The 13,095-nt window shown below is 46.2% G+C and overlaps 1 protein-coding gene across 1 annotated transcript; it reads left to right on the plus strand.

Annotated features, from left to right (window-relative positions):
* Positions 1 to 4,605: 4,605 nt before the first annotated feature.
* On the plus strand, positions 4,606 to 8,082 carry LOC129384852 (uncharacterized). The gene is made up of 4 exons (XM_055070430.2): positions 4,606 to 5,364; positions 5,578 to 5,692; positions 6,056 to 6,399; positions 6,795 to 8,082. Exons 1-4 carry the CDS (start codon positions 4,924 to 4,926, stop codon positions 7,023 to 7,025), a joined length of 1,131 nt encoding a protein of 376 aa, XP_054926405.2. The 5' UTR covers positions 4,606 to 4,923; the 3' UTR covers positions 7,026 to 8,082.
* Positions 8,083 to 13,095: the final 5,013 nt, after the last annotated feature.

A 13,095-nucleotide genomic window follows, 5' to 3' on the forward strand; every position in this document is an offset into this window, starting at 1 on the left:
ATTCTAGAAAGATAGAACCAATTGCATCATATGTTTACTGTTTCCGTGCGTTAAAGTGTGTTATTAACAACCGTACCACATTTTCCAAATAAGCGAAAGCACAGGTGACTGGTTTTCGCAAACCAATAGCCACTTCATTTCACTTTTGAATCGCAGCTAACCATTGCTTGAACTCGAGCCAATAAACTTGGTGGGAATAAAAATTTAAGTACCCTGCTGCATTGGCCTTCAGAATTTCATAATACACTGTCCCTAGAAGTTCTAGCTCCATTAACAAAAAATAATGACAGGCAAAGGTGATGCTCATGTCCAATCATACTGTCACGTGGAGCATGCAATTTCTGTTGATCTATTGGGCTTCGTTTTAATGGCGTCAGAATTTCAGTCGACAATTCAGGCCTCCGTGATTCGCAATGCTGACCCTCTCCACATTCGTTTAAAGGATGCCGAGTGCCCTACATCGCTAGAGACAGCGGAGTAGGTTTACTTCTTTTTTTCATAAAGTTGAAGTGTGATGCTTGCTTGTTCACGCTAATACGAGGAAACCCACGCAGTGTTATAAAAACAACTGCCAGACAGTCAATACGGGGGTTTCATCATTCAATGTGGAACGTTTCATTCAATAGAAAACTGCAGTGAGAGCCTAAATTTTTCTTTGTATTTCTCGCATCCTTTTCACCGACGTTGTGTGATTTAGCAGCATTCACGTTGGCTTAAAGTATTCATTTAGAAATCATAAACGTACATTTCAATGGGTAAATTTATTTATATTGGACTAGTTATGTGATAAACTATGTCAACTACTTATTCCACTCGCTTGAAGAAAGGATGAAGAAATAAATGAAAATAGCGAGTTGCACAATGCTCTAGCACACAAGTTAATTTGTGAATGAATATTCCAAAATTTATTTGCTGCCCCACTATTTCAGTACACTAAGAACGCGCTTGAAGTTTGTTTCATTTTGTCCTTGCAATAAAATGGTCCCACACAAGGCCGTTCCAGGCGTCATTAGCTGCCGCCTAAAATCCACACATTTTTGTGCAGAAACACAGAATCGTCTAACTACTCTGCCTTTAGGAACGTCATCCGCTCTTGAAAAATGTAACCAGTTGCAGTCAAATTTTCTTCGCTGCGTCCGCTTGTGGCTGCTATATCAAGAATACTTTTGGTAACTGAAGACAGTCTAGCGAAGTTTTGTGTGCCAGCCTTCCACCATTCGAGCAAGTTTCGTCCGCCCTGAACGCCATTGCGATGCGAATATTTGTCTAACTCTTCGTCATGTTATTCTGACTCTGTTCCATCTTGACACTCTTGGAATTAGTCCTTTGACGCTACTTGCACTAGGCTAATATGCCAGCTCTGCTCGGACGTCGGGCTGTCAGTCTCTAGCCTGAACACGAAGGTCACCTTTAGGACTCCAGGCATCTATAAGCTGAAAAGTTTGACCAAATTTTTCCAGTGTCGTGAACAGTGGGTGACCGTTAGTACAGTTTTTGAGCGTAAGCTGTTACGGGCTCACTCCAATAGCCGTTTCGGTTGGCGATGTTGTCCGCCGCAGCTACCGTCAGGCCCACAATGGGCCAAGGAATGGTCGGATGTCTTGAGGAGAAGATTAAGGAGATGTATAGAAATGCTAGAATGAAAAACATGTATGGCATACCTGATCGAATCAAGCAGGCTAGGTGACTGTCACCGCCCCGTTTAAAATGGGATGCTAATAAGTCATCATAATCATAATCATCATTATTATCGTACCGTGCCACATGTAACGCGTTGTGAGATTCGCGTCGCATATCGTCAATACGTGCGCACTTCGCATTTCATTTGCGTATTATTACACCAGGTGCCACCCTATGTAGCAGCTGCATAGGCAGCAGTACAAGATAGTTGTTTCCTATCAAATATCTGGCTCCTACCCATTATGGGGCATTGACGGTGAAATGGATGGATTGTCTTAAGGAAGAAAAACAAGATTAAGGAGATGTGTACAAGAATGCTAGAATTAAAGCATGTATAGTATAGCTGATTAGATGAAGCAGGCTAGGTGACTGCTTGTCACCGCCTCGTCAAGGGGATGTCAATAGATCATCATCAGCAGCAGCAGCATCTTCAGCATCGAATCGTGTCACTTCTCACGCGATTTGACATGCGCGCCGCGTAGCGTCGATACGTGCAAACATTGCATTGCATTTGTGTTGTATTCCACCAGGTGTCCCGACATGTAGCGCATTGCATATAGCAGTTTTATGGGACAAGTAGTTGGACGTGGTTAACTGAAGCAGGCTAGGTGATTATTTGTCGCCACTACGCTTCGAATAGGATGCCAATAAACCATCATCATCATCATCATCATCAACAACAACAGCATCGTATTGTGTCATGGGTCAAGCGATGTGACATGTTAGCCGCGTAGCCTGGATACCTGCGTTTACCCTTCGGTACACGTTATGGCGTCTCCTCGCAAGGTACGAACACCCGCTGAAGAACTGAATCGTAGAGCTACGCGCGCGGCCACAACTAGGGGTGCGATTTTGTAGAAATGCCTTTTTTCATGCCAATGCCTTTTCGCATGACGTCATCGATTTTGGAAATTGTGGTTACGTAGGCACGACGTTTCTTGGATCGTCCAATCAGAAGCTCCCTTCATTGGCCGGATGTTTCTTTCGTGTTCTCTTTTCTTTTTCCGGGGCTGTATAGCAAATTTTTTTTGTAAAACGGCACTTAATAAAAGCGGACTTCCATGCTGCGTAAAGCAAATTCATTTTGTTACCTTACAACGCAAAAGCTGCCGAAGTCCAAAGAAATGCAGACGCAAGTGCTCTATTTTTGAAGCCGTAGCCACATAGTAGTCGGATGTGCATCCAATCCATGCCGTTGAGCGCACGCAAAATGGCAGCCTCTGTTTACCTGTGAACAGCTGACAGCCCCTAGCGTGTCCGTCTGAACAGTTGACAGCCCCTTGCGTGTACGTAATTGCGGCCCCGCCCCCGTCAGATACAGGATTGAGGTGAGTAACTATTGCTCGTGTAGTGCTTGCATTGTCGTGTAGTTTTCGCTGCATGTCTGACGTGTGATAATTTCTTCTTTAGGAAGGGCCAAGAAGAATTATCCGTAGCCCCCGAGGTCAAACTTTGCAACATAGTGGAAGTAAAGAAAGCCTTGGGAGCTATGAAAGGGGGAAGGCAGCTGGGGAGGATCAGGTAACAGCAGATTTGTTGAAGGATGGTGGGCAGATTCTTCTAGAGGAACTGGCCACCCTGTATACGCAATGCCTCAGGACTTCGAGCGTACCGGAATCTTGGAAAAACGCTAACATAATCCTCATCCATAAGAAAGGGGACGCCAAAGACTTGAAAAATTATAGACCGATCAGTTTACTGTCCGTTGCCTACAAAGTTTTTACTAAGGTAATTGCAAATAGAATCAGGAACACCTTCGACTTCCGTCAACCAAAAGACCAGGCAGGATTCCGTAAAGGCTACTCAACAATAGACCATATTCACACAATCAGGTGATAGAAAAATGTGCGGAATATAACCAACCTTTATATATAGCTTTCATTGATTACGAGAAAGCGTTTGATTCAGTCGAAACCTCAGCAGTCATGGAGGCATTGCGGAATCAGGGTGTAGACGAGCCGTATGTAACAATACTGAAAGATATCTATAGCGGCTCCACAGCCACCGTAGTCCTTCATAAAGAAAGCAACAAAATCCCAATAAAGAAGGGCGTCAGGCAGGGAGATACGATCTCTCCGATGCTATTCACAGGGTGTTTACAGGAGGCATTCAGAGACCTGGATTGGGAAGAATTGGGGATAAGAGTTAATGGAGAATACCTTAGTAACTTGCGATTCGCTGATGATATTGCCTTGCTTAGTAACTCAGGGGACCAACTGCAATGCATGCTCACTGACATGGAGAGGCAAAGCCGAAGGGTGGGTCTAAAAATTAATCTGCAGAAAACTAAAGTAATGTTTAACTGTCTCGGAAGGGAACAGCAGTTTACAATAGGTAGTGAGGCACTGGAAGTGGTAAGGGAATACATCTACTTAGGACAGGTAGTGACTGCGGATCCGGATCATGAGACTGAAATAATCAGAAGAATAAGAATGGGCTGGGTTGCGTTTGGCAGGCATTCTCAGATCATGAACAGCAGGTTGCCATTATCCCTCAAGAGAAAAGTTTATAACAGCTGTGTCTTACCAGTACTCACGTACGGGGCAGAAACCTGGAGGCTTACGAAAAGGGTTCTACTTAAATTGAGGACGACGCAACGAGCTATGGAAAGAAGAATGATAGGTGTAACGTTAAGGGATAAGAAAAGAGCAGATTGGGTGAGGGAACAAACGCGAGTTAATGATATCTTAGTTGAAATCAAGAAAAAGAAATGGGCATGGGCAGGACACGCAATGAGGAGGGAAGATAACCGATGGTCATTAAGAGTTGCGGAATGGATTCCAAGGGAAGGAAAGCGTAGTAGATGGAGGCAGAAAGTTAGGTGGGCGGATGAGATCAAGAAGTTTGCAGGGACAGCATGGCCACAATTAGTACATGACCGGCGTAGTTGAAGAAGTATGGGAGAGGCCTTTGCCCTGCAGTGGGCATAACCAGGCTGATGATGATGATGGATCGAGAACTGTCAAGGCATTTGCATAGGGCACCGCCATGACATAACGATAACTTCGTCAAAGTTACCGCTGCATCGGTAATACTTCCTGCACTGATACGCTCCGAGAAAGAAGCTGTTACAACATTAAATGTGAGTTGTGACTTCACCTTTTTTTACATTAGTGGTATAAAAAAGCAGAAATAAGTCGTAGTGAGCCCTTTATGCAGGCGCTTAGCTTAGACAGAATGTTTGCCTCTAAATTTCTTACTGTGCTGCGGGCCGGCTGAAATTCCCAAGTTGACAAGGAGAAAATGGCAGCAAAAGGGCCGCGGGTGGCGATAGAGCAGGCGGCTATTCTAGTGCAGTTCATCGAGCAGCACCCATACCTGGCGAGAGCTTCTACAGAGTTCTCGCCACGTATGACTGCTGCTCGAAAAAACGAACTGTGGGAGGAGGTGGCGGCGGTCCTTAACGCACAGGGGCCAGCCGTAAAGACCACCAGCCGTTGGCGCAACCATTGGGCCAAGATGGCCCATAAAGCGAAAAAAGAAGCGGCCAGGGCCGCGAGCGAGAAGAGGTCAGCTTCTAATGATGCTGACAGTAACGTCGTTTCACGTTGTCGTTGTTGTTGCCGTGTTTGCAGGGCTACTGGAGGTGGCAAAGTGGGTAGCGTCGACAGCCGCGTCCTCGACGTCCTTATGAGGACAGGAGGGGTCCTTGTTTCCCCCCCTGAGTTCTTCACCGATAGCGAGGTGCGTACATTGGATTTAAAAAAGTGTTGTTTGTGTGACCTGCTGTGGCCTCACAAATTTTCAGCATTACATTGTAACACAATATTGCAAAATGTTTTAAGCCCTTTCTTTGTGCAAGTGACAATACAGGTTATGTACTCTGAGCAGCAACTTGTGTACATGATGCGCATTGCACACACTGCACGCAATGTCTGAACACTACTCTGACTGCAGGACACAAGTTCAGAGGAAGCTGCAGGGCCCAGCGGTTCCCGCAGACATCCACCAGCGACAACTGCCTTCGTGGTGTCGGGCCCTGCAGCTGTTGCTGGGCCAAGTGGCCTTACACGTAAGGCAGTGACCTAGCTTTTGTAGTAGCATTGTTGTTTGCAGTTGCTGTATGATCTTGCTATGAAGTAAAGTACGTCACTGCGCTGTTATTAACTTTGTGTCCAGCATTCAGCTCTTATTCATGGAGGAGAAATGCAAGACTACAAATGACATGATGTTGCAATAGAGATTCCTTGTGCTTCTTATAGGTTACTGCTACCAGCAACTTTCTGTGGCATCTCTTGCTCTAACTACATGTTTTGTGTATCATTATTGTAGCTATGCAGCTATAATGACATTTCAAAGTGACTGGTTAGGACAATCAATCTGTGTAGGTCGGATAACAGTGAATGAGCAGTCTTTGCTTTTGCCTTGCATGAAGAGCCGCCGGCTACCCCCCAGGTGCTGCGGCCTACCCCCCAGGTACCTCAGCCTACCACCCAGGTACCTCAGCCTACCACCCAGGTGCCGCGGCCTACCACCCAGGTGCCGCAGCCAACCCCGCAGGTACCGCAGCCAACCCCGCAGGTGCCGCAGTCAACCCCGCAGGTGCCGCAGTCAACCCCTCGAGAGCCACGGGCACCCCGTAGACAGCCCAGGCAGCAGGAACTCGATGGTGCCGTGGTGACTGCTACTGCCGAATACGTTCGCCAGAGCCAGTTGGCGGAAGCCAGAGCTCAAGAGGACGCCCGCTTCCGCCAACAACTGCTGGAGCAAAGCCGGCAGGTATGTGTAAGGCCACAGATGTATATTTTTCTGCGTATGAAATTGATGAGCATATGAGCTCTTTAAAAATTATATTAATCAATGAACAAGCATAACGTATACGTGTAGTCCTGTGGTGATATCTTGTACACATTCGCGTGATATAACATGTGTAAATATCTACGCAATTATGTGGCAAAAAGAAAAAAGTGGCGTTAAGTTCAAGGAAGCAGGTATAGCAATATAACACATCTTAATGGAATGCGACGACACAAGTTTGATGGGTCAGAAAGATATTTCCAGTGTTTGAATATACAATGACAAGACAATAGCTTGCGAATGCGGATGAATGCAACACACGAAGGCCTTGTTACTGAGCTTCTGTAATTAAACTAATTACACATCTTTGCTAACAGCACCACGAGGCCCACATGCAGAGCCTGCGGCACCTCGGGGAGGAGGTGGCGGGAATGCGGGAAGTGCAGTCGCAGCGCCTCGAAGTGCAGCGGCAGCGCCTCGAAGTGGCGCGTCGGTCGAGCGAGACCAACGAACTCCTGCTTCAGCTGCTGCTGGCTGCACTGGGGCATGGTGGCAGCCAGGCCCCTCCCCCCTCTCCGGCCCCACATAATTACAGGAAGCAAAGGTAGCATAGGCAAGGAATTTGTAACTTATCTTAAAATTTGCTGATGTATTAATGATATGAAGGGCAAATATTGCTAGTTTGCAAATAAATAATTGCTGAAGTCACCCATTAATGCACCCATAAGTAGCATAGCCATTGGAGCATGAATTTTTTCTTCAAGGTTTACTTCACCAATAAGAGCGTGCACACCATCAGGCTCACCTGCAAAAGTGCCAGTAGGCCTGGTGTGTGCGGGCATTCCGACTGTGGCACTGCAATTTTGAGGTGCCTAGTTATTGTCATGTCAATTTAAGCACAACGCCTCACTGCAAGTGTTCTACAATTTAATCCTTGTCATCGAATGGTGAAAGTTTCAGGCCTTAATATAATGTCGAAAGCAACCTGTCAATTTACACAGCAAAAAAGAAAAAAAAAGTTATGAAAATTCCTTGCCTATACTCCTTCTTTTCATTTGTAATGTTTATTTTTTGTTTGTTGCATATTTGTTTGTGTCACTACGTACTGAGCTGGAATGTCTCTTTTCTTGCAAATCTGTCTCATTATCAAACATTTTGTTGTCATTCAGTAATCTTTCAGGTTGTGATACATAGTATGTTTAGCCCTTGTGGTGCAATTTGTGTGCAATATTTATGCAGTTTGTCTTACTGAATATCAAAGTATGATGTTATGGCTCTTTAAGTTTCAGAGCGCCACAATAGCATGTTCCTTTCACATGTAGTGATGTGCCTATACATTTCGCTGCGATAAATATTTGGTTGGCGTGTGATTTAAGCACCTGCTCATTTCTGTTTCTGGTGCAGTTTAAGCCAGTTGTTATTACTGTGTACTTGTGCAGCGTACAACAGTTTTCTTAAACGATGCATGCCGTTACCTGTGATATATTATGATGCAAGAACAATGTGATCCAATATTTATTCCAACGTGTCTGTGATATGTTGCATAATGTATCTACTACTGAGTACTCATGATTCTCACACTTCTTCAATGTGGAGACTGTCGCATGTGATGTGTACATAAACAACTGTATGTTGAAGGCTGAATTACAGAAAGGTCAAGTTTTCCTCTAGTGCTTTTATTTACACATCGCAACCACATTTCTAGTGCTAGCTTGCACTGTACAAATATTACTGTATAACATTGCTGAGTTCTGCTATATACAAGTGAGGTCACTTTGTTGAAATCTATCAACTGCGTGTGCGTGCACACACTTCGCGGGAGCCGCAGCATTTGACATGTCGGATGACCAGTTGGACGGCATTTTCGTCACTCGAAAGGAACTTTGCCGTTGTTGCGAGACAAAATGGTGGAGGACCTAGAAGCTGCGCGTGCAACGGCACGTTCCATGGAGCGGAAGGTGTGACGTGCACTGTACATCTTGGCTTTTGTGAGCTTCTCTGTGCTAGTAGAAAGTGAGGAGACAGCCGCTTATGTCCATCAATGCGTAAGGGGATACGAGTAAGAATAAAAATTCTGCAGGCTACATGCATCTAGATGACGACAGCAGCAACAAGCAAATTGTGGCAGAAACTTTGAAAATGCACTTATTTTTAGCTTGCTTTCAATCTCGTATGTCACCACTAAAGATGCCGTTTCACTTACTATAAATGCAGGCTTTACATAACCCTTCACTACACAACCTTTATGTACCCGCCGTGGTTGCTCAGTAGCTATGGTGTTAGGCTGCTGAGCATGAGGTCGCGGGATCGAATCCTGGCCACGGCGGCCGCATTTCGATAGGGGCGAAATGCGAAAACACCCGTGTAGTTAGATTTAGGTGCACGTCGAAATTTCCGGAGCCCTCCACTACGGCGTGCCTCATAATCAGAAAGTGGTTTTGGCACGTAAAACCCCATAATTCTTTTTAACAACTTTTACATTTCTCAACAAATCATGAATGATTTGCATTACGCAGACATCAACTACAACTTAGCACGGGAAATGTATCTGCAATTTCACAGCATGAAATGCACAATGCAATTACTTAAGAGGAAGCTTTAGCTCGGGTGCTCCTATCTAAATACATGTAAAAGGAGAATTCGTTTTTCTCGGCAACCACTGCACCAAATTTGACGGGGTTTGCTGCATTTAAAAGAAAAGCTTAAAATCTAGTGACTGTTTGTTTCGAATTTTTGATTTAGGTCGTCAAATTTTTATAAAAATTTGGCAAAAATCGCAAATTTTCAGAAAACGAAACTATGAAGTTTACAACTCCGTAACTCGGCAAGAAAAAATAATATCGCAATTCTGTGAATTGTACCTGATAGCACATCTAAAGCGGACAAAATTAATATAATACACATGAACCTCAAAAAATGGAGTAATGTGTAATCACAACTTTTGCAGAACCTTCGTAAACAACGTAACAAATTCACGTCAGATGTAAACTGACATATCAAATTTGTCCGCTTTGAATGGTCTAATGGATGCCGTTTACAGAATCGCGATATCTGTTCTTGATGCAGAGCTATTAGCTTGTAAACTTCGTGCTTCTATTTTTTTCAAACGTCTGAATTTTTGAAAATCCTTTTAACAAAATTCAAGCCCTAAATCAAAATTCCGCTTCCAACAGTCACTAGAATTTAACTTTCTCTCTCAAATGCAACAAATTTCATTAAAATCGGTTCAGGGGTTATCTCATAAAAACGTTTTTGCGTTTTACATGTATTTGAATAGGCCGCGTCGGAGCTGGGCACGAGCTAAAGCTTCCTCTTAAAACTGTGTGCATGCACCTAGCGATGCTGACGCTGCTGTTGACGTCGCAGCTGCTGCCGCACACTCCTCAGATAACGCATGTGCTGCGCACGGGTTGTGCCAAACATGCCAATCACATTGTCGCGAACAGCCCGCCCTCCCAAGTAGTGCATTCTAGACCCCGTGTTTTGGGGCAGACTGTGTGGCATGGGGTCGCCGTTATTGTCAAGCTCACTGCTGCTGTCGTCATCGCTGTCATCGCCTGATTCGTCGCCTTCAGAAAGGCGAAGGTTGTGCAACACAGCACATGCCGCGACAATGTTGGCTGCACGTTCCGGCTCGTAGAGGAGGGTGCGATATCGCTGAAGACAGCGGAAACGGCTCTTTAAGAGCCAAATGCACCTCTCCACTACGGAACGCATGGCGGCATGTGCTGTGTTGTTCTGCCCCTCGGCTGTGTGCACTGGAGGATGGCCAGGAATCGGGGTCAGGAGCCACGGCTCCAAGGGGTAGCCACTGTCACCTGCACAAAGATGGAAATAGTACATTGAGTACTCCGCTGACGAAAGGCAAGTTGTCAACTGAGGAAAGCTACAGCATCATACAACAAAGGTAGATTTCAGGGTTGCAAGTCCCAAGTAAAGCATGAGTTGAGCATGTCCATACCCGACACAAGCTCTTAACCAATTTACAAGTGAACTACTCGGTGCCTGCCACAAACAAGAAATCAACACTTGTTGGTGCTATCAAGGACAGTAGTAGCAGTAGCACTAATGTGTGTTCATTTCTTCTTCTGGCAGTCACTGGGTGCAGTCAGCACCAATACGTGTTGCTTTCGTCAGCTCCTCGCAGACACATAATGTGCTTGTAACTTAACACTTCGAACATTGCCAATGGTGGCAGTCACTGTGCTAATTTACTTTTTTTACTCCGGACTTACTCAAGTTCTTGTGGTTTGGTTAAATGTTTGGGTTGGAGCGGACACGGCGTTCTGCGCTGCTGAAGCGTGACTGCGCCAAAAAAAAATTTTTTTTTCTCCCCGAGGAGGTATTCCCCGGCATTCCCGATGCGCCCCGCTTGGAACCGCTGGCGCAACCATGTCGTCCGCCAGACGAAAGCGTCGTGGTCCGACCCCGGTCGCAGAGGGTCCAAGGCCAAGATTTTCATGTCCGCGTCGCAGATCTGAGGTAAAACGTAAACCAGAGAAAGTGCCCGTTGACGAGAGCAACGTAACTTTCAAAAAGGATCGCAGAAAACGTGAGTTTTATTTACGAACATGCAGTTGAGGGCGTAGTATCCCTTGCGGCACATGCACACAGCCTTGCGCTCACCCTTGGGTGCAATAATGGCTATGAGGCTGCCGTCTACGCATCCGATGACACCGGGGATAACGCCGCGCCGAAGGAAACCCTCCTTGACGGCTGCCGTTTCCTCGGCTGTCTGTGGGAAATGGACCCGCTTGTTGCGGGCCCCTGCGTTCACGACAGCCTCTGCCACACGTCGCACGCACTCGCTCACCGTCGACTGCGACACACGGATCGTCTCCTCGCTCCCAACGGACGCTTGGAAGCTCCCGGTAGCAAAGAAGCGCAGCGCACACAACACTTTCCGCTCCACCGACACTCCCGTCGCTCGCTCAGCTTCTAGTTCCCCCGCCAGTTCCTCGCACAACAACCGCACCGTTTCCTTCGAGAGGCGAAAACGCCGTCGAAAATGGCCATCCGGCATGTCAAACGCGTCGTCTGGCTCTCCGTGTTCACGTCGGCGACGGCGAAGAGCCACGGCCATAGCGATCAGAGGGGCGGCCATTTTTTTTATGCCTTCGGAAACGACCCTGCCTCTGGCCGTGCCAAAAATCCGTGCCTTTTGCTCCGCATAATGAGTGCGTCAACGTCACTATGCACTGTAAACGAAAATAAACCCACCTGGGAGTTTTTAACAGGTGATGTGCCCTAAAACCTCCCCTCCTCTAATATTTCCTCCGATGTATGGGAGCAAAACAGCGCCATCCCCTCGTTTCACTCCGCTGGCTAGCTGCGGGAGTATTAGGGCGACATGACTCGACTTTATTAAACTTCTTTCTGGGCGAGTTGGTGCATACTTGACATAAAAATTGTTACAGCGCAATCACATGCAACCACAAGTAAGAAGGACGGGACACAAGCGCTCACTGTCAACTAAATTTTATTGATGGAAAACGGATACCTTATATAAGGGGAAAGGCAGAAGTGAAGGTGGAAGGGAGTGATACAATCGGGGAAAAATGACAATGCGCATCGATGAACGAACGTGCCAGCAGTCAACGGAATCAGGCGCCGAAAAAACAAGAAAACGAAAAAACTAGAAAAACACTATCAAAAGGCGAGGGATATTAACATACATTGAAATCAGTAAGCAGTCGCTTCCAAAAAATGAAGCTCTGCCGCAAAAAGCGATACAGAAGGGGTGCTTACGCACTTGCTGCCATATTTGTGTATGTGGAACGCTTCCAAAGAATAGCAGCTTGGGCTTGTTGGTTTTCCATCCTGCTAGTAACAGCGCAAAATGTAGACAAGGGACGAGACAAGAAGACACCACAAGCGCTGACTTTCAACAACGTTTATTCCAAAAGAAACACGGCTTCTTATAAACATTGCCTTCACGTGTCGCAGTCACGTGATCACACATCAAGTGAAACAAGCACTTTTTTTCTTTTATACACTCAAGATAGCGGTTGCACGTGCAAAAGCTCAAGTTCTTTTTTTGTCAGTAACAAGGACGGCGTGCTAACGCATTGGTCACGAAGTCTAGTAATCTCGGCCGCCTCAATTATCTCCCGGACCAGCTGGTCATTGTGTTTCTTCAGCACTTCACAGCGTCTAAATTCTGCGGCGCAATCTTTTGAGGGGCAATCCCTGATATGTATGCCAAGATTCCTGTTAGCCTGCTCGACGCTAAGTTTGTGTTCCTTCAGTCTCTCATTTGTGCATCTAGAAGTTTGCCCTACATACCTTTTTCCACATTTCAGAGGTATTGAATACACAACGGCTTCCGTGCACTCCACAAAACGATTCTGGTGATTAGTCGTGCACCCTTCCTGGTTTGTCGGCTCTTCAGCATTGACGCGTCGGCAGAGGCTTTTTAGTTTGTTCGGGGCAGTAAGCACTACATTAACACCAGCTTTGCGCCCAATCTTTTTCAGGCGGTGAGATACGTTGTGCACGTATGGCAGGGCCACGGTCCGTCGTTTTTCTTTCGGCTTCTCGCTACCTGGCTCGCCATGGGCACGCTTGAGTTTTAGGTTCTTGCTCATTTTTTCCGCAACGGACACAAGAAGGTGCGACGGGTAACCAGCCCTAGTAAGCCGGTCAACCTGCCGACGAAAACTTTGTTCCATTGCGTGG

Source organism: Dermacentor andersoni, chromosome 5 (genome assembly GCF_023375885.2).
Source record: "Dermacentor andersoni chromosome 5, qqDerAnde1_hic_scaffold, whole genome shotgun sequence".
Classification (NCBI taxonomy): Eukaryota; Metazoa; Arthropoda; class Arachnida; order Ixodida; family Ixodidae; genus Dermacentor; species Dermacentor andersoni.